The following is a 21,746-nucleotide window of genomic DNA, read 5'->3' on the forward strand; positions in this document are numbered from 1 at the left end:
AGAGGATTCCTCTAAAGGTTATAATAATTGTAGCCGTTGGATCAAAATCCAATGCCCAATGTGATTTGCTCAGGAGGGGATCTGTTCCCCTAGAAGATAGGTTTTAGCCTATGCCACATGTCAGTTTCCATTGCGCGAGTGGGAGTTTGGGTTTTAGTTATCAAGCCGTGTCAAGCAGAAAATATGAAAACTATCAATACTATCATATCCCAGCCCGGGGGGACCATTTCCTGGGCCTGTTCCACCACCGTAGCACTATATTGTCCGCTTTGGGCCCCGACCACGCCCTCAAGATTTTTTTCTGGGAACTCACACGAGAACTTCCCAATGGGTCATCCATCATGAGAGTGCTCTCGTGCGCTATTCGCTTAACTTCGGAGTTCCCATGGAACCCGAAGCCAATGAGCTCCCAAAAGGCTTCGTGCTAGGTAGGGATGAGAATATACATATAAGGATCACTCCCCTAGGCAATGTGGGATGTCACAATCCATCTTCCTTAGGGTCCTGACGTCCTCATCGGCACACAACGACCAGGGTTAAGCTCTGATACAAAATTGTCACATCCCGACCTAGGGGGGATCACTTCCCGGGCCTGCTCCACCACCGTAGCACGATATTGTCCGCTTTTGGGCCCCGACCACGCCCTCACGGTTTTGTTTCTGGGAACTCACATGAGAACTTCCCAATGGGTCACCCATCATGAGAGTGCTCTGGTGCGCTACTCGCTTAACTTCGGAGTTCCCATGGAACTTGAAGCTAGTGAGTTCCCAAAAGGCCTCGTGCTAGGTAGGGATGGGAATATTCATATAAGGATCACTTTCCTGGGCGATGTGGGATGTCACAAATACAAGGTGCTTTACAACAGAAAATCTTCAAAAAAATTAGGGTAAATATCAGTTTATTACCCTTAAATTTCGTGGTTTTCAACATTTAGTACATGAAATTTTTTTCATCCCAGAGTCATATCTAAAGTGTTAATTCTGGGACAATCTCATACATCCGTTAATCTGGCCGTTAATTATCCCTTTAACTGATGATGTGGTGCCTATGTGGATAATGAGTAGACGCCACGTGTCATTAAGTGGTCTACGTGGAAATTAAAAATTAAAAAAAAAATTCCCGCCCAAATTTAAAATTTTAAAATAATTATAAAAAAAAAAAACCAAACCCAGAAATTCCATCCCCTCCATTGTCGGATTTGCTCGAGCTCTCTTCCCCTTAACTCCCTCTCATCTTTCAGCTTTCTTTCACCTCTAACTCTTTCTTACTCTAACTCTCTCCCTCTCTGCTTCACTACACCGTGAGCACCACCATCCCTTTTCGCCATTTTTCACGGCGAACAATATACGAACTGGCAACGCTGACCTTGGTACGACTCTGGGACGAACTGGTTTCTCCTCCTTTGTCTGCCATGGCTTCTTGCAGCGCCGCCCCTGGAACTAGCCCGTGAACCGAAGTGCATTGGCCCGACCTGATTCCTTCACCGAGTCTTACTTTCTCCGACGCCGAAACACTAATCGACGAGAGATGAAAGGGAGCTAAAGGGAAGAGAGCTCGACAGAATCTGAGAGTGAAGGGGATGGAGGTTCTGGGTTTGGTTTGGTTTTTTTTTTTTTTTTTTTTTAATATTTTAAATTTGGTCAGGAATTTTTTTTTTTTTTAATGTTTAATTTCCACGTGGACTCCTTAATGACACGTGACGTCCAATCATTGTCCACATAGGCGCCATGTCATTAGTTAACAGAAAACTTAACAGCCAGACTAATAGATGTATGAAACTATCCCAAAATTAACACTTTAGATATGACTCTGGGACGAAAAAAAATTTATGCACTAAATGTTGAAAACCACGAAACTTGAGGGTAGTAAACTGATATTTACCAAAAAAATTAAGGGTTCTTTAGATATAAGTTCATGCAACACTTACTTCCTTGACAAAAATTCATCTCATTTTAAACATCTAAATAAAACCCAAATTTTAAGTAAATTGCCATGTAAACAAATAAATACTTATTATTTTCAAATTATTTACAATTGTGCCACAACACTCTAATTATGTTAATGAATTTAATTATCCACCATAATTGTGGGAAATAAACCTTATTATTATAAAATTATCTACTTTATACTTCTCTTACCATCATAGATTCATATGTTTCATTTCTTTTATTTGTTTGACAATCATTGTAGGTAAATTATTTTGCATGTATGTATGAGGCATATTTTGTTAAAATTATATATATGCGTGCAAATAATTTATCTATATTTTTATGTAAAATAATATGTAATTAATTAATTTTGAATCAATTGGCCAAAAATATTTATTTATTTTGTAGGTAAATTATTGTTCATGTGATATTACATATATACTAGCCACATTTTGTTAGAATTATATAGAGTGTGCAATCAATCGACATTCTTTTATTTTGTAGGTAAATTGTTTTATATATATATATATTTGGCTAAATATTGGTATTTAATTAATTTGAATAAAAATATTGACACACCCCAAACGAGAGCAGGGCGTGCTGGCCGTCACGTGGAAGTGACGTAGCCGTGTGCACAGTGCGGAAGCTAATAAAATAGTAACGTAAAAGTACGAATAAATAAAAACTAGCATACATAAGTTAAAAGTAATAAGTGCTAGCGTAAGTGAGACATAAGTTCAGAGCATCACGCCTAAAGCAGTCCAAACTAAAATGACGCGACAATAGTACACCCGAAGGTGGCCCTACGCTGGTGATCGTCTGTCAGAAATGCCGGGAAAGCCCTCTGGGAAACCACCAAAACAACTGAACAGCTAGAACCTGGAGGGGCGCAAAACAAAAGCGTGAGTGGGCAAAAACAAAGCTTTTCGAAAACCATTTTACAAAATAAGTTCTAACCCCTCGCCGTAAAACCTGTATACTTCCCAGAAAATAAACATATGTACGTAGATATAAAAATGCCAATCATGCTCAAATATATGCCATATCGGAACCTCAGAATGGAATGCAAGTGCTCAGGTATAAATCACATTAATAACATATAATCTGGCAGCCGGAGTCACCTAACGTGACCTGTACGGCTGCATCTAGAGCTCAAATCTCAATCTCAATAACTAAACCTGCCCACGAGTCGGAACCACCTAAAGTGGTCTGTACGACAGGCCTGGGTGTAATACATATAAACGCTCTAGTGCTACGATCACGTGAAGGCTGTGCGAATAATCGCGGGTCACCTACGAGTCGGAACCACCTAAAGTGGTATGTACGACAGGACTGTGCACCTAACTTAGATCCAAGCTGAGCGTGTGGTGCGGGAGGTGAACAACACGTGAAGGACTGTGCCCTACTCTGGGCGGGAGCACTAACACCGGGGGTGCAGGTTATGAGCTCTCTAAGCATCTCTAATCACTATTAAATGCAAATATTAAATAACGCTTACCTGGCACTTACCTGTGCATCCACAGCAACAATTATGCATACGTATATATATACGACTAATAAAACAACTAATGATGCATAAGTAATGATAATATAACATATGGCATATAACTAATAAACATTTAAATCAATTTCTGGGAAAATATATGTATATAGGTATATACGGAAAACCAAAAGCCCACTCACTGATAAGTGGAAGGGTCGTAGCCCCCCTGCCTCGAGTGACCACGCTCGTCCTCGGGATACGTCTCACCTATATGCGAAATAACTATAAAAACGTTAATTTTAAAGCACATAACCTTCCTTTCGTAATAACTTCTCATACATTGCTCAAATTGGACAATTGAATATACCAACGTGCTCTACACAACCTCAGGATCACACCCAAATTTTTAGAAAAATTTTCCACCGCCACACGCGCCGGCCACGCGCAGGCACGTGCCTGGCACGCTGACGGCGTCAACTGACGCCGTTAGGAATATTCCGTTAGTTCTAACGGATTCCGTCAACGGCGTCAGGAATATTCCGTCAGACTTGACGGAATATTCCGTCTCCTTCCCCGGCGAGACTCCGACAACGTCGCCGGCGCCGGAAAACTGGAAAAATTTTAAACTTTGATATCTCGTTCATTTTTCGCCCAAATTTCATGAAATCACCACCAAATTGAAGCTTAGACCTAGGAGAACACAAATATACTACTTTTAAGGGTTGAAAACCACGAGATCTCACCTGTCCAAACCACCCAACTCCGGCCAACTCCAAATACAGTGATCCCGACGTCCAATTTCTTTAAACGAACTACTCCGAGCCTCCTTGGGACCTCACCAAGCTATCTACAAGCTTCATTTTCCCTAAAACGTGAGAAATTACGTTTGCATGAATAGTACCCAAAATCGAACTTCGTGGAATCGACGTGAAAACGTTGATATTCTTACCTGAAAATGATACGGTTGAGTTCCCACGAGCCTCACGAACTCGAATATGGGTTTGGTTTCTTCGATCTGTGGGTGATTAGTGTGCTTGTGTGTGTGTCCGTACGTTTTAGAAGAAAAAGGGAAGGAATGGGGAAGGGAACTGGGCGCGGGAGAGGGTACAGGGCAGGGAAAGTGTGTAGGTGTAGGTTAGTGTGTGTGTGTGGCTCCCAACAAGCCAACAAAAACCCAAAACAACCTCAACACGAAAAGAAAACGCACTAGGGGCAATTTCGTCTTTTCACGCGTACATTTTCGATATTTTCGGGACGGGCTGTCACAAATATTTATTTATTTTGTAGGTAAATTATTTTGCATGTATCATTACATAATTTACTAGGAACTTATATTGTTATTATATATGTTGTGCAAAATAATTCACCATGTTATATTTAAAATATTGATAATTTTGAATAAAATAACTTTTTTTTATATTTGTAGCATCATGTGAAAACAACTATACAAGGAACATTGGTATCATGTAAATTTTTGTTATTAAATGCATAGGAATCATGACATTTAATTTTTTTTCCAAATCCCCATAAGGTATTTGAAGACATTTAATTGAATGAAAAATGTAGATAATATGTGAGAGACCCAAAGTAAGTGTTATTAGGGATAATTTAGACATCCAAAAATACAAATTTTGCCAAGTCAAACTTAATTATGGATATTGCTTGGTTGGAGCCTAGTCATTGGGTTTTTATTAGAGAATTTTACCATGAGGGGTTTTAGTGAAAGAAAATTGAATTACAAGGGATGTACTCATATTTTCAGAAAAATTAACTCACAAAATTGCTGTGCGAAAACTTTTGTTTTACAAGAAACCTCTCAAATATTTTGAAATTTTTTTTTTTTTTTTAATTCCGACAACATAGTTTTAGTTTAGATAAATAGTACTACTTTGAGATTGATTGATTACCTATTTAAGTCTTTGTCGGTGAAGAGTAAAGAGATTATCTCTTTAGCCTTCTCGACGATGTGAAGTATTATTAAGTTACTTAACATTCGGTACACTGAAAGCTGAATTTGATATTAAATTTTGCAAAACTAGTAGCTTTTATTCAAACTTTAGAATCCGAAAATCGAGACGTATTTCTTCCCCAACAGCAGACACAAGATAAGCTTTATGGCTGTGGAAGATAAGCTCTTTGTGGCTGTCGAAGATAATAAAAAGGAGTGGTGCAGGTGGAGGAGGCCACGGGTCCACTGTCCCCAAAATAAATGTCTCCTTGGTGTCTGTTCGTTAATTTTGCGACACTTGTCCAACACTTAACAGAGAATTAACACTGTTAAGTCCCCTTAACAAACCTCATCCTCTGTTATTTCTTCGTTTGCAACCACGGGTTAGAGCAAAACCACTTTTTTCAGTTTTCATTAACGACAACCAAAAAATTGATTGATGGAGAGATAAAACAAGTTTGAAATTGAAATATTGAAAGATACAATGACTTGTTTTGACAAATTCGTTGAGATTAGCAGAGTGGACGTTCCTGGTGGCGTGTGCTCACAGCTGGTGGCCAAGCCATCTGAATCGAAATCGTCGTTTTGAATTGTGGGCTCTCGCTGGCGGCGGTGAGGTGTGGAGGAGTAGGTGGGGTCGCATAGGTATATAAACACAATGCTGTTTTGTTGATGATATGAAGAACAAGGCCGCCGGAAGATATGGAGGATGAATATTAAATAAGAGACATGAAGGAGACATATATTTTGGGGACAGCAGAACTGTGGCCGGTGGAGGAATAGGAAAGCCCGCATCCCTAGGCCATATTTTTGTTTGTTTATTTTTTTAATTTTTAATTTTTTTTAAATTGGTAATTTTTTTAATATTTATGTGGACCATATTGATACGTGGTGCTTAATTACTGTCCACTCCAACTCATACTTTGTTAAACAAAATGAGCATTGCTACGTTCTTGCATTGTGTTTTACACTACACATATATACCATTTTTCAATTTTTCTTGACTTTTGAGCCAAAATGATCCATATAAGATTGGCATAATTTTTTATTTTGATCCGAGATTTAAAATCAATAAAAGTAATCACTGAGACCGTCCAACGTGAAAAAAAATTTCGAGATGCCGGGAACTCCAACTCACCTTTGCCAGTTGGTGTTCCGAACCAATGGTTATTAAACATAGCCTTCACACTTCACAGTTCGATTTAGATTGTAGCAATGGTACAAAGCATGTGAAGGTAAAGCTCTGCGTTCTTTTCCTACATTTGCATCAAAACTCTGCATCCCCATACTCCTTAAAGGAAAATATCACATGTTTTTATCTGAACTTGTGCCTATTGTTGCTGGCCGCGTATGAACATCTTATCTCCTGTTAGCGAACCAAAGGAAGAAAGAGATTATAGCATTCTTCTCACCATTGCGGATTTCATGAGCAATCACGAGAATATTCAAAGTTGCATCTGGACTTGGAGGTTTGTTTTCAATATATTAGCGTGTGGGGTCGTGTGACACGCATGGCAAGTTAACAAAAGAAAAAAAGCACCAGCAAATTCTAATCGCCAAGGGGTCCATTGATTGTTTCTCCTGATTGGTTTTAGTTTTTCTAATTGGTACCTGGTCCATTGATTGTTTCTCTTGATTGGTTTTAGTTTTTCTGATTGGTACCTGTTCAGCCAAGTGCGTCGGGGTTCAGTCCCCTCTACACATCGAGGCCAAGGCACTACATCACGTCACGGGATGCAAATGGTGGCTGATTTGGGGGCAGCTGCTGTGGAAGTGGAGAGTGATTCCACTCTAGCTTTGGCGGCTCTGCGACAAAAGGAGCAGGATTATTGTGTGTTTGGTCTAATATATTTCATGATGGCAAGGCTACGCTCTAATGCAATTGTTCATTGTGCTTGCGAGGGAGATGGGAGACCAACAAGGTTGTGCATAGGTTAGTTCCGATATGTGTGTGTGTGTGTGTGTGATGACTTACGCATGACTTGACTTGAATTTGCGTAGAAACATTGCAGAGTCACTCGCAGCATAGGCGATCATCTTATTCATTAACAGCTCCAGAGGAAGATGCAGTGGAGAAACGGATGATACTTCTTTACCAAATTTTGATGGAGAACGGTTTGGAGCAGGCCTTCATGTTTAGAAACTTTCTTGGTACGCAACAACTCTGAACCGTTGTAGTGCTTCACGTACATCGTCGCAGTAAAATTGCTAATCAGTTAGGGGTTCATGTTAGCTGGGAAAAGAGACTCTTCAGTTGGGGTTCATCGTTCCTTTTTCACTCTCAACTCTCAAGACAAGTCTGGTACATGTGTACGTATTTCGCACCACTTATCTGTAGTTAATGTTAAATTGATTGTATTTTCCTATATAATTGGTTGTCTTCAAAGTTCGACACTTAACTGTGTTTGGATGAATGCCAATGCCAGTGCCAGTACAAGGAGGCTGGTTGTTCTGCTACAGATTTTACCGAAAGATTACATCTACGGTTGAACAGTGATGATTCGTAAATTGTACTGTACCTTCCTTTTCCTTTGCTTTTTTTCATTTTGCTTGTCTAGATTTGCATTTATAATATCTGTGTTTTTTAACAGTGGAGAATTTAAGATTCGGTTGGAGACATTGCTCAAACAAAAGCTGCTCTCCACCACTCACCATCTGGATTAACAAGTTTGAAATCTTTGGATCAAAACACCTGGCACTCTCGAATCCCTGCCCGGAGAAGGACCTCAACAACTAGGCTCTCTTCAACAGCTATGCATCGTCGATTGTCTTGCGCTCCTGCTAGAAGAGGATTTGCCGCCTGTCTCTTTCTTTTCTGAGGATCGCCAAAATGTTTGTGTCAGGATTTTGGCTCGTCAAAGTTAGTGTTCTTTCTTGTTTAGGATCATATTAGGGAAATTAAAGGTGCACGATTCTTCTCTTAAAAGGACTAGAAAGAATAAAAGTCTCCTTGTACAATTAGATTGGAAATCCTAGGAGATCATTGGAAAAAGGAAAGAAAGTGTACTTTCCATTTACATATAGAATAGGAAAATCAGAAAATAGGCATGTAAACCACACCCTATACTTATATATAGGGTGTGGCAAGGCTAGGGAAAGCTTGGTGGAAAGCCAGAAACAGACGCCGGCACGTGAGAAAAGCCAGAGACAGCTGAGAGGGACAAAGAGAGATTAGTTCTAGGTTTTGCAAAAGTATTGTAACTTTATTATTAATCAAAGAAGCCATTGTTTCTCTATCCAGAGAAATCACAACTGGACGTAGACAAAAGTTATGCCGAACCAGTATAAATCTTATGTGTTTTTAGTTATTCTCTAATTTGCTAAGTTTAGTGTATTTGCCGGATACATCAAAGAGCAAGATCCAAAGGAGAGTCATAATTATAACAGTTTGTTCTTCTTTGAACAAGAGGCGTGCAGAGAATATGAATGGAAAAGATTGAGCCAAGATAGCTCACATTCCTTGCAATTTTCATTGATGCAAATCAAAGTCGGAACTTTGAACCGGTTTGTTTTAAATCTTGTACTTAAAACTGCTTCTTCTCAATGTTCCTACATGACTTCTTCATAAGAGAGAGAAACAGGTGAGTACGAAGGTCTTACAAGAAACTTACAATCCCGGCAGCATGCACCATGTAAACTTAGTTGTAACAACATGTCCCGAAATTTACTGAAGAAAAAGAATATTTTTGTATTTGCATTAAGTTTGAAGGATATTTTCCTTTTAAAAATGGTTTTGGGTCTTAATTGGTGTGCCCAAGGGGCCCACCCCTGATTTGTGTCCCCGGTATCTCTCTCTCCCTTTTCTCTCAGTTTTCTATTCTTCCTCACTCTCCCTTATCACTCTCTTTCACTCTCTCTCCCTCTCGCCCGTGTCCTCCCTCCCTGCACACCCTCATCTCCCTCATCATCAATCACCACAACAACAACAAAACACTATCACCATCACCCATGCGAACTAAGATTCAAAGAAAGAACACCACAAACCCTTCTCTTCCTTTCGGCCGGTATTGTTCATCATCTTCTCCAATGTGTTTCGTGTCTTTCCGACGTTGGTAAGCTTCTAGAAACCTTTGGGATGTGTTTTAGGATTAGATCGAAGCTTGTTTTAAGTTTTGTATACGTTTAAATCGCAGAAAATAGCTCGGAGTAGCTTTTCCAAATTTTCGGGCGAGCACCGCTGCTTTCGAGGCAATTTCCAGCCAAACCACGGCGAGTTGGCCGGCGTGCAAGGTATCAATCTCTTCTTCTCGCTGAGTACTACAACTTTCTTTTTTAAATCACTTGATTTGGTTGAGTAACGAAGAAGTTATGGACGTTTAAAGTCAACCCAGAAACCGGCCAAAGGGTGGCCTGAAAACCAGCCTCAACCCAGGCCTTTGGGCCGGGTTACCCAGCCCATTTGACCTGAACCCAGAGCCCAAATGTCTGGAGGCCCAAGTTTCGTGAAGCCCAACCCAAATCACTTTTTATTCAAACCCAAAACCCTTTTAATTTGACCGGGCTTTCAAGCCCAATACCCTTTAAACCCTAAACCCTATTGGACCCAAACCCTTTAGGCCCAACCCGGATCCAACCCTAAGCCCAAACCCGGTTGACCTGATTTGACCCGTTGACCCGTACCCGTTGACCTTGACCCGGTCTGTCCGGTCAACGGTCAACGTTGACTTTTTTGTTTCGTGCGTTTCCGATGTCCGTTTTTCCAAATTCAATCGTTTAAGTAGAGTTTGACTAAATGTACCCTTTATGTGCTTAGGGATAATTAATTGTGGCGTTTCCATCTTCGGTAATTACGTGGCTCTTCAACAACTAAGTACTGTGAGTGGATCTCTTCAAAAATGCATGTTTTGATAGTAGAAATGCATACATGAAAAGCATGATTTGATGACTATATTTTATAAAAGGTTTTATGAGATAACATGTTTACTGAGGCTAGTTTGAATTAATACTATTTTTCCTATAACCTGTGTTCTTATAGAATATCCGATGGATGACGATATGATATTTAGAACATGTTTAGAACACCTCTTTATAGTATAGATGATGAATGACTTTATACTATGAAGTTGCTTTTCAATATATGTATGTTCACTGATTTTGTACTTACCTAATAGTCTTTTCCACTACAGGACGTAGGGATAGATCTGGTCCGTCTCGGGTGACAGTTTGGTGTTGGCATAGGGCCTGGAGTGTGTTTCCTCTGGCTATTTAGCACAGGGACGGGGAGCCGGCATGAGGTCTGAAGTGTATTTTCCTCTGACTATCTGCTCAGAGACGGGAAGCCGGCATGGGGCCTGGGGGTTATCGAATATTCACTAGTGATTATTATAAATACAAGTTATGATTTGAGACATTGCACGGCATGCTAGGTTTCGGAAAACCTCTATTTATCATGATATATATGTGTTTTCATAAAACCTGAGAGTTAGTACGTTGATAACTGTTTTATTATATGTACATATACCAATTTGGTACACTCATGTTTGTTTTGCGCTCTCTTCAGGACTTAGAATCGAGGCATACAATCCTGGCGTCCAAGCACTTCCGCATCAGCATCTTCGAGTCATCTTGGTGTAGGATTCATCCTTTGTTTCATTCAATTTTATAATATTTCTTTTAGTGTTCTAGTTAGTTTTATACTCTGAAAACGTTCCTTAAATGCATATTCATTATTCTTTTATATTTATAAGTCTTATCTACCCCTTGCTTTCAGCATTTGCACTCAATAAATGGCTTTCGTCACCCTCAAGTATCGGGCAGCGCATGCCTATCTTGGTATTCGGGGAATATCTGAATCGAGACGTGTCATTAGTAGAGCATCAAATCAAGCAATAGGGATATATTACATATGATATTGATCTCATACGGAGGATATATTACAAGCATTTTCCTTTGAGCATGGTTTTCGGTTATTCAACGATCGGTCCACAAAAAATTCAGCTGGTACATTCATGCTTGGTATCAAACCCGTTGCGTACATAACACGCTAGCTCACAGTGTTCAGTTCATAACATAACGTCCTTCCTGACTATTTGCAACGATATAAGAAGATCCCAGGTAAAATCACTTAGCAAATCGCAGCGTCCACTCAGAAGCAAGCTCATCATATTTAGCTTTATCTTCCAAGTAGAAACGGGCAATGCTGGGGACAAGGGGATTATCTGCTCAGATGTGAATATCCATTCAGTCAGTACAAAAAATATATCATGCTGCTCAGGGGTGCAAGCTAAGTTATTACTATGGTCGGGAATATTTTCTCTGTTCCTACATCATTTTTCATACGAGACAAGGATCCAACCTGTTACCAAATTTTTTTTATTTGCGTGGAATTATGACAAAATTTCCCTTAAACATCAAAAATAAACATCAAAATTTCCCATGCCACAAGACATCCAAAAATAAACATCAGTAATCGACCTTAAATCTTAACCAAAACTAGTCATTCAATATATCAAATTGAAGCCCAAAGAACAAGGAATCGGAATATACCTTTAGTTTCCTCAACCCTGGCCGGAGTTGGCCGAAAAATGGCCTACGGGTTCGCCGGAAAACTGGGTTTTTTGGCCGGAAAAACTGGACAAACTTTAAACGTCCATAACTTTGTCAATACTCAACGAAATCAAGTGATTCAAAAACAAAAATCGTACCTCAAAACGAGACGAACAGATTGGTACCCTCCTTGACGGCTAAATCGCCGTAATTTGGTCGAAAAATGGCTCGAAAGCCTCGGACGTCGCCAGAAACTGGGTAAGATTCAAATGGATATAACTTCTTCAATACTCAACGACATTGGGTGATTCAAAAACGAAAATCATATTTCTCGATGAGACAAAGAGAATGATACCTTTCTTAACTCGTTGTGGATCGCTCGAAAATTGGCGGCCTGCGTCGGAGTTCGTGTACGAGGCTTCATGGTTCGACTTCTAAGATGCCAAGATTATGGTTGTGTTCGTAATGATGAGATAAAGAAGATGGTGATGTCGAAAATGTGTTTTGATGATGATTTTAGGATATGGGTTATGGGTGTGGCACAGTGAAGGAGGAGAAGAGAGAGAGAGCTCGAGAGAGAGAAGGAGAAGTCCGGGAGAGAAGGGAGAGGGATTCCATGAGATCTGGGGGGGGGAAAGATCTGCCACGTGTCAGCTCGCCAGTGGTTCATGATAGGGAAATATCTCCAATTATAAAATTACCAAAATACCCTTATTGTTCTGAGTTCCGTAAAATCTTTGTTTTAGCTCCAACTTCACTTCCACTTGTGCCTACGCATTCGTAACAACGAGTACTACGATGCTACACCAAGGGAATGAATCTTACGTGACACAACAATATGGTCAACAAAAGTTAGCGTTTTTATCTCGAACGGCATTTTCGTAAATTCACATATTAAAATTATAAAAACTTTAAAATTTAGGAACGGGTCGTTACAAACAGTACCTGATGAAAACTTACTGCACGATATATGATTAATATCCATGATTTACGGATCTCGAGATCCTTGCAAAGAAGATTCGGAGGTGAGAGATGTGAAGGACAGTTGACCCGCGTGGTGGTCGTACAGCCGTCACTAGTTTCTGACTATGGTAGCAACTAAAAACTAGTTAAATGAGCAGTTGATGACTTCTTGAATTTCTTTATTAATTTGATTAAATTAATTTCCTAAAAAAAATTGATTATGTTAATGATTGTCCATCTGTTGTTTATCAAATATTTTTCTTTATACAAATGATACTTAAAGAGCTAGTCAAACAAAAAAGCTCTGATTTGACAACAAAAATCACAGAATCTTGGATCAAGTTACAACTTTGCCATTTTATTGATATACCAGAAATTTTGTTTTTATAAAATCAAATGAAAGTTTATTATATACACTTTTCTCGACAAAATTTGTGTAGTAATGCAATTTAACGACATCCAATTAATCCTGTCGAAGAGAAACTCTCTAATGCAATGTCCAATTATTAGAGAGATTAATCAAATGCTCACTTTCAATAACATCAATATTATCTTTAACTTGTTAACTACTATATGCATAATCCGACAGGTATCAGGTTTCATTATTAATTAAAATGGAATTAATATGTTTAAAATATTTTATTTCTCTCTCATTCTGCTGATGTGAGATATTTCAACAAAGTGGCTACATAAATTTGCAAAAAAAAAGAAAAAATTAAAAGAGAGATTTGAAAAGAAAAGAATATATATATATATATATATATATATATATATATATTAATGCTCAAGGTGTTGATGCTCAAGATGTCAACACGTATCATACTGTACATGAAATCGGTAACCTCTTTTATATATAGAGTTGTGGAATTGACCCGGAGAACCAAACCGTTGAATATGGCGCAAAAATCCAACGTCATCCAACCGACACATTACGTTTTACCACTAAATATGTTTTCCTATTCCATACTTTTGATTCACAAGAAAAGGAAAATGTCATCCCTCCGACGCATTTTCTACACCCTTTTGTACTCCTTTGGAAATTTCACCCCACACGCCAAGACACATGTCCATCCAAGTCGTGTCACTACTGATTACGATGTAAAATTAAGATATATAATCCTGCAGGCGTTGCTAGTTCCTTACTTGAATTTCACAAGAATTTCCAGTTTTTCAACTTCAAGTTCTCCATCAAAATTAGTCTTTTTGCTAAGAAGAGAAAATGGCTTTGGTTGGAGAGGCTTTACTCTCCGGTTCAATCCAGGTGATATGCCACAAGATTGCCTCCAGAGAGTTCATGGACTTCTTCCGGGCAAGAAGATTCAACCATTCACTCGTGGACAGACTGAAGGTGACGTTGATGACCCTCCATGCAGTGCTCAACGATGCAGAGGAGAAGCAGATTGTCAACCCTGCCGTCGAGATGTGGCTTGACGAGCTCAAAGATGCTGTGTTCGATGCCGAGGACTTGGTGGATGAGATTGATACTGAAGCTTTGCATCACAAGGCGAAAGATCAGACTGGGACAACCCAGGTGTGGAACATCCTTTCTACCTCTCTGAATCCTTTTAATTATAAAGGCTTGAATGATAGATTAGAAAATTTATTCAACAAGTTGGAACACCTTGCAAAACAAAAGGATATCCTCGGTCTTAGAGGAGGTGTTGGGGGCAAGGTTTCACAAAGAAATCCCACAACTTCTGTTGTTGAGGAAGGATTTTGTACCTATGGTAGGGATGGAGACAAAAAAAAGTTAAAAGCTCTACTGCTGCTATCTGACAATGAAGGTAGCAATAATTTTTCTGTAGTCCCTATAGTCGGAATGGGTGGGGTTGGTAAGACAACTCTTGCTCAAGTCCTTTACAATGATGAACAAGTTAAAGAGCACTTTGATATGAATGCTTGGGTTTGTGTTTCCGAACAGTACGATGCTTTGAGGGTGATTAAGACCCTTATTGAGCAAATCACCGAGAAATCTTGTGATATCTCAGATATGAATTCCCTTGAAATTCGACTAAGGGAACAAGTAAGGGGAAAGACATTTTTATTTGTCCTGGATGACCTTTGGAATGAAAGCTATGGTGATTGGGATCGGATACGAACTCTTTTCACGTATGGGGCGAAGGGAAGCAAGGTCATTGTAACAACAAGGAGTAAACGTGTTGCATCCATCGTGCACAATACCATTCCAATTCACGACTTAGAAAAATTGTCGGAGGAGGATTGTTGGTTGCTACTGAAAAAACATGCATTTAGAAATGAAAACCCCAGTGCACATCCAGACTTGGAAGAAGTTGGTAAGAAAATTGCACGTAAATGCAGTGGTTTGCCTTTAGCTTCAAAAACACTAGGGGGTCTCTTAGGTTGTAACCTAGACTATAGGAATGGAATCACATATTGGATAGCAATCTTTGGGATCTACCACACGCTAATAGTGTTCTTCCTTCTCTAAAATTGAGTTACCATTATCTTCCAACTTACTTGAAACGATGCTTTGCTTATTGCTCAATTTTCCCGAAGGACTATGAATTTGATAAGGAAAATGTAATTCTATTATGGGTGGCAGAAGGTTTAATTCCACAACCAGAGAGCGAGAAAGCAATGGAAGAGGTTGGTGAAAGATACTTTGATGAACTGTTATCGCGATCACTATTTCAAAGATCAAGATTGGATCAACCAAAATTCACTATGCATGATCTCATCAATGACTTGGCTATGTCTTTGTCTAGAAAATTTTGTTTTAGATTGGATCAGGAAAACTCACATGAAGTTCCTAAAAGAGTTCGCCATTGGTCGTATATGAGAGGAAAATTTGATACAGCCCCAAAATTTAAGCCATTAGATGGAGTTACATGTTTGCGTGCCTTCTTGCCAATGTCTTTATCACCATTTAATAGCCGGGGAAATGTAAGTAATAAGGTTCTTGATAAATTACTGCAAGCACAAAAATGTTTACGGGCATTTTCATTGTCAAGATATGATAATATCAGTCGCTTACCTGATTCCATTGGTAAACAAACACACTTGCGCTACATTGATCTCTCTTACACAAAAATTAAAAGGTTACCAGATAGAGTGTGTACTCTTTATAATTTACAAACTCTATTGTTGTTAGGCTGTTTTTCTCTTGTTGAATTGCCTGCAGACATGAGGAAATTGATTCATTTGCGTCATCTTGATATTAGTGGAACTAAAATAAAAGCGATGCCAGTGCAAATGGGTAAACTAAGAAGTTTGAGAACGCTTACTGCTTTTGTGTTAGGGAAATCTACTGGGTCAAATATTGGAGAACTGAGGAGTTGTCGCACCTTCGAGGAAAAATTTCTATCTTGAATCTGCGAAATGTAGTCGGTGCTATTGATGCCTTGCTGAAGGATAAGAAAGATCTCAATGATGTAGAGTTGTCATGGGGTAGCGTGGTTTCCGACGATTCCGTGAAAGAGAGACAAGTACTTGAAAGCCTTCAACCTTCTGTAAAACTGGTGAAACTGACCATCAGGTGATATGGTGGAACCAGTTTCCCGAAATGGGTGGGAGACTCGTCCTTCTCCAACTTACAAGTGATGCGTCTGATTGATTGTAGTAATTGTAGTTCTCTGCCACCAGTTGGTCAGCTACCTGCTCTGAAAGAGCTCTACGTAGAAAGGATGGAATTTGTTACGAGTGTTAGTGCTGAATTCTATGGGGGAAATCAACCATTTCCATCTTTAGAGAAGCTAGAGTTTATGGATATGCCAGCGTGGGAGGAATGGGTGCCTCCAAGTGGAGGTGAAAGTCCAGATTTTCCTCGTCTTAAGAACTTGACTTTAATAAATTGTGAGAAGCTGAGAGGAAACTTGCCCACATCATCTTCCTTCCTTGAAGGTACTTTGGGTGTCCAACTGTGAGGTTCTACATGAAAACAGAGCCAGTAATACCCTGAACACGGAATCCTTTCGGCCATCTCTTGAAGAAGTGCAAATAAGAGGATGCCCGGGTCTCTCATTGCTACTAGAGACGACGGAGACGCTGCCGTCGCTTCAGATGCTCCATATTAATCTTGTTGGGACAGGGACACAGTCGTTGCCGCAAATGCTGCACAACAGCAATCGTCTTCAAAGTTTGACTCTATATAGCTGCTCCTCACTCTTGTCGTTGCCTTCAAATGGTCTGCCCACCACCCTGACGTCACTCCGTATAGAGCATTGCAAGAAATTAGAATTCCTATCACCTGAGATGATGGCCAAATTGACTTCCCTTCAGTCTCTGGATCTATTCAATAGCTGTGATTCTCTGAGGTCCTTCCCTTGGGCATTTTCCCTAAACTTTCATCTCTTGATATCGATGGTTGTCAGAATCTGGAATCCCTTTCTGTTGAAGGAGGAGCAAATGAAAATCTCAACCATCTCAACACCCTGGATATCAGTTACTGTCCAAATTTTGTCTCTTTTCCCTACGGAGGACTGCCCACTCCCAACCTGACTGACTTTAGAGTCGCTGGATGCGAGAATTTGAAGTTGTTGCCGGACCGAATGCACACCCTCACCGCCCTTCAACGTTTTTGGATACAAAATCTTCCAAATGTGGTGTCATTTGCACAGGGGGGTTTGCCTTCCAACCTACATTCATTTTATTGTATCGGCAGAAGCCAGGATGTGCTGGAGACGTTGCTTAATGAACAGCTGCTCCCCGCCACTCTTCACACTCTCGATATCTCTTATGTATCGAATCTGAAGTCTTTGGACGGGAAGGGACTTGAGCACCTCACTTCTCTTCAAGAGCTACGAATTTCATGCTGCAAGAGTCTCGAATTCCTGCCAAAAGAGGGTTTGCCAGCATCTCTTTCTTATCTGATCATCTGGGATTGTCCTACACTGAAGAAGGCAAAATATTGGAGAAAGATATCTCGCATTCCTTGCATAAAGATAAATGACCAAGTCATCATCCAATGAGCTTTCATTTCACTCTCTCCAACTCTCAACTCTCAAGAAAAAAGCCAGGTACTTTTTTATTTATATTGATTGTCTTCATCAATATTCTTACTTAAATTCAAGTTTAAGAGTCCAATTCCAATGAAATTACAGGAGAATGCGAGGAGAGTGACTTCTTTCTAGTCTGATACCGTGAAACTACTTGGGGTGGATATATATATATATATATTCCTGCCTGAGAAGAGGTAAACCCTGCATGATGGTTTTTTCATGCTTCTCTCGGCATAACTTTCTCATCTTTCACTGTAACTGTAATCTTCAGGTAGGTTGTGTTTGCTTGAATGCCAGTACGTACATTACGATACTAGATAAGGAGGGTGGTTGTTGTGCTATAGATTTCACCGGTGGAACATTGCGGATCAGCTGTAAATTGTAATTAATCCCTCTCACTTTTTCTATATTCAGTTTGCCTTATCCGTATTGCATTTATATAATCACTCTAACAGTTCAATTCAACTATATGCTAAGTCAAGAAAATGTGATAGGACTAACTGATATATCGGTTTCATTGATGCAGCAAGCAAATAGAGTAAACCTGTGAAGACAGGATCATCAAATGTTGCTCTGGGTTTCTAGACTATCAAGTTTGAAATCTTTGGACGGAAATGGACCTTCAACACCACCTGGACTTCATCGGTCCAGAGAAAAAACTATTGAACTGTAAGGATAGGATTATCAGAGGGCAAATGATGTTAGATTACATCAACAACTCAGGTACTTGTGTATATATATACTGCTGTGGTTTCCATACGGCGGAATGCTTACTCATCTTTCAATGCCTATGTCATCTTGAGGTAGGTGTATACACATGTTTCTTTACAAACACAATGTTTGAAGAGAGCATGGCTTATTAGCACCGCTTGCTAGAATGCCAGTGTTACTAGACTCGGTGGCTGGCTGCCGTGCCTACAGATTTCAGTGTAAGCAGTTGAACACTTGAGTGTTACTAGACTCGATAGCTGGCTGCCGCACCTACAGATTTCAGTGTAAGCAGTTGAACACTTGAGTGTAAGTTATTCTTCCTTTCCGTAACAGTGTAATTCAACTATGCTATCTGTCAGGACAACAAGATGGGACTGACATATACGTTGGCTTTGTTGATGCAGATGGCACCTCTATAATTGTTAAGATAGGATCATCTACTGCCAACAATTTAAACGTGCATAAATTAGTTGTCCTTGAATGGTGCTAGCTCCGGCTGTCTGGCATGAATGTAATTCTCCTTTAGTCAGAGAGGTAACCCCTGGAACGATTTTTTTTTTTTTTTTTTCTAATACTGCTACGGTTTGAACTTGGAATATGAGAGGCGCGTCTTTTCATCTTCTCTTGATGTCACTCTCATCTTCAAGTGGGTGCAGATATGCTTTTGTACAGGCAAAGTGGTTGAATAGCTCAGCGTGATCGTTGTAGCACTAGCCATCATGCTTGCGCTTGTTGGAATTCCAGTAAATGATGTTACTAGAATAGGTGGTTGGCTGGTGTGCTATGGATTTCACAGGAGTGATATTTCTTACGTTGAGCGCTGCACATGAGCTGTAATTCAGCTTTCCACTCTCTTTTATTTTAAGTTCCATTTGCTTGTTTTCTAAGATAATGTATCAGTGATAATTTATTCATCTATGAATTTAGGAGTATCTTGTTGAGCTCGGGATGAAAGAGGAAAGCAATTAAGTTGGCATTCTATTGAAATGGAAATGAGAGAAAACATGTCTTTCACAGTTCGATTTAGATTGTAACAATGGTACAAAGCAAGTGAAGGTAAAAAGCTCTGCGTTCTTTTCCTACATTTGCATCAAAACTCTGCATCCCCATCCCTTAAAGGAAAATATCACATGTTTCTATCTGAACTTGTGCCTATTGTTGCTGGCCGCCTATGAACATCTTATCTCCTGTTAGCGAACCGAAGGAACTAAGAGATTATAGCATTCTTCTCACCATTGTGGATTTCATGAGCAATCACGAGAATATTCAAAGTTGCATCTGGACTCGGAGGTTTGTTTTCAATATATTAGCGTGTGTGGTGTCACGTGGCACGCATGGCAAGTTAACAAAAGAAAAAAAAAATATGTTATTTGAACATTGCAGATTTTCTCACTGTGTAGGCGATAATCTGATTCATTAATCGCTCCAGAGGAAAAAAGCTGTGGAGAAATAGATGATGGGGAAAGTTGGAGTAGACCCTGAAAATTTAGAAACTTTTTTGGTAAGTAACAACTTCAACCATGATAGTGCTTCGTGTATACATTATTGCAGATAGCACCAGTAAATTCTAATCGCTAAGGGGTCCATTGATTGTTTCTCTTGATTGGTTTTAGCTTTTCTGATTGGTACCTGTTCAGCCAAGTGCATCGGGGTTCAGTCCCCTCTACACATCGAGGCCATGGCACTACATCACGGGATGCAAATGGTGGCTACAAAAGGAGCAGGATTATTGTGTGTTTGGTCTAATAGATTTCATGATGGCAAGGCTACGCTCTAATGCAATTGTTCATTGTGCTTGCGAGAGAGATGGGAGACCAACAAGGTTGTGCATAGGTTAGTTTCCGATATGTGTGTGTGTGTGTGTGTGATGACTTACGCATGACTTGACTTGAATTTGCGTAGAAACATTGCAGAGTCACTCGCAGCATAGGCGATCATCTTATTCATTAACAGCTCCAGAGGAAGATGCAGTGGAGAAACAGATGATACTTCTTTACCAAAATTTGATGGAGAATGGTTTGGAGCAGGCCGTCATGTTTAGAAACTTTCTTGGTACGCAACAACTCTGAACCGTTGTAGTGCTTCACGTACGTTGTCGCAGTAAAATTGCTAATCAGTTAGGGGTTCATGTTAGCTGGGAAAAGAGACACTTCAGATGGGGTTCATCGTTCCTTTTTCACTCTCAACTCTCAAGACAAAGTCTGGTACATGTGTACGTATTTCGCACCACTTATCTGTAGTTAATGTTAAATTGATTGTATTTTCCTATATAATTGGTTGTCTTCAAAGTTCGACACTTAACTGTTTTTGGATGAATGCCAATGCCAGTGCCAGTACAAGGAGGCTGGTTGTTCTGCTACAGATTTTACCGAAAGATTACATCTACGGTTGAACAGTGATGATTCGTAAATTGTACTGTACCTTCCTTTTCCTTTGCTTTCTTCATTTTGCTTGTCTAGATTTGCATTTATAATATCTGTGCTTTTTTAACAGTGGAGAATTTAAGATTCGGTTGGAGACATTGTTCAAACAAAAGCTGCTCTCCACCACTCACCATCTGGTCTACCAAGTTTGAAATCTTTGGATCAAAACACCCGGCACTCTCGAATCCCTGCCCGGAGAAGGACCTCAACAACTAGGCTCTCTTCAACAGCTATGCATCGTCGATTGTCTTGCGCTCCTGCTAGAAGAGGATTTGCCGCCTGTGTCTCTCTTTTCTGAGGATCACCAAATTGTTTGTGTCAGGATTTTAGCTCGTCAAAGTTAGTGTTCTTTCTTGTTTAGGATCGTATTAGGGAAATTAGAGGTGCACCGATTCTTCTCTTAAAAGGACTAGAAAGAATAAAAGTTTCCTTGTACAATTAGATTGGAAATCCTTATTGATCATTGGAAAAAGGAAAGTAAGTGTACTTTCCTATTACATATAGAATAGGAAACTTAATCAGAAAATAGGCATATAAACCACAACCTATACTTGTATATAGGGTGTGGCAAGGCTAGGGAAAGCTTGCTGAAAAGCCATAAACAGACGCTAGCAAGTGAGAAAAGCCAGAGACAGCCGAGAGGGACAAAGAGAGATTAGTTCAAGGGTTTTGCAAAAGTATTTTAACTCTATTATTAATCAAAGAAGCCATTGTTTCTCTATCTAGAGAAATCACAACTAGACATAGACATAAGTTCTACCGAACCAATATAAATCTTGTGTGTTTTTAATTCTTTAATTTGCTAAGTTTAGTGTATTTGCCGGATACATCAAAAAGCAAGATCCA

General features: G+C 39.6%; 2 protein-coding genes and 1 long non-coding RNA gene across 31 annotated transcripts; 2 read left to right on the forward strand and 1 right to left on the reverse strand.

The window, feature by feature from the left end:
- Positions 1-5,715: 5,715 nt before the first annotated feature.
- Positions 5,716-21,637, forward strand: LOC108868466. Of its 29 annotated transcripts, none has more exons than XR_007252449.1 (14): positions 16,609-17,784; positions 17,869-17,960; positions 18,038-18,147; positions 18,293-18,489; positions 18,574-18,783; positions 18,882-19,011; positions 19,134-19,310; positions 19,405-19,533; positions 19,672-19,767; positions 19,861-19,978; positions 20,091-20,310; positions 20,380-20,689; positions 20,806-20,889; positions 20,971-21,637. XR_007252449.1 is itself a non-coding variant. In XM_048568891.1 (7 exons), the coding sequence occupies exons 2-6, from the start codon at positions 19,931-19,933 to the stop codon at positions 20,874-20,876; spliced, it is 543 nt and encodes a 180-aa protein (XP_048424848.1). In that variant the 5' UTR covers positions 19,110-19,310; positions 19,405-19,930; the 3' UTR covers positions 20,877-20,889; positions 20,971-21,637. The 29 variants fall into 29 exon arrangements, 6 of the variants coding, with proteins under 6 accessions (XP_048424846.1, XP_048424845.1, XP_048424844.1 ...); XR_007252448.1 differs by having other exon boundaries at positions 19,878-19,978; XR_007252460.1 differs by having other exon boundaries at positions 19,405-19,978; positions 20,380-20,529; positions 20,612-20,676.
- Positions 11,165-12,465, reverse strand: LOC125470204. The gene is made up of 4 exons (XR_007252464.1): positions 12,201-12,465; positions 12,004-12,099; positions 11,846-11,929; positions 11,165-11,517 (listed from the first exon to the last, which is right to left on the reverse strand). It is a non-coding gene; the product is annotated as an uncharacterized LOC125470204 (long non-coding RNA).
- On the forward strand, positions 13,781-16,546 carry LOC103964468 (putative disease resistance RPP13-like protein 1). The gene is made up of 2 exons (XM_048568895.1): positions 13,781-14,339; positions 16,068-16,546. Exons 1-2 carry the CDS (start codon positions 14,028-14,030, stop codon positions 16,098-16,100), a joined length of 345 nt encoding a protein of 114 aa, XP_048424852.1. The 5' UTR covers positions 13,781-14,027; the 3' UTR covers positions 16,101-16,546.
- Positions 21,638-21,746: the final 109 nt, after the last annotated feature.

This window comes from the organism of the source record quoted next, unplaced genomic scaffold (assembly GCF_019419815.1).
Source record: "Pyrus x bretschneideri cultivar Hongxiangsu unplaced genomic scaffold, Pyrus_bretschneideri_v1 Contig5, whole genome shotgun sequence".
Lineage (NCBI taxonomy): Eukaryota > Viridiplantae > Streptophyta > Magnoliopsida > Rosales > Rosaceae > Pyrus > Pyrus x bretschneideri.

Bases quoted from the DNA above. Each gene is read 5' to 3' on its own strand.
- LOC108868466 (XM_048568886.1), top strand. From the start codon at position 6,710: ATGAACATCTTATCTCCTGTTAGCGAACCAAAGGAAGAAAGAGATTAT. The intron at 7,293-7,360 runs GTTAGTTCCGAT...GAATTTGCGTAG, and splicing joins ACCAACAAGGTTGTGCATAG to AAACATTGCAGAGTCACTCG. The intron at 7,670-7,785 runs GTACGTATTTCG...TGCCAATGCCAG, and splicing joins AAGACAAGTCTGGTACATGT to TGCCAGTACAAGGAGGCTGG.
- LOC103964468 (XM_048568895.1), top strand. From the start codon at position 14,028: ATGGCTTTGGTTGGAGAGGCTTTACTCTCCGGTTCAATCCAGGTGATA. The intron at 14,340-16,067 runs GTGTGGAACATC...CTTTTGTGTTAG, and splicing joins ATCAGACTGGGACAACCCAG to GGAAATCTACTGGGTCAAAT.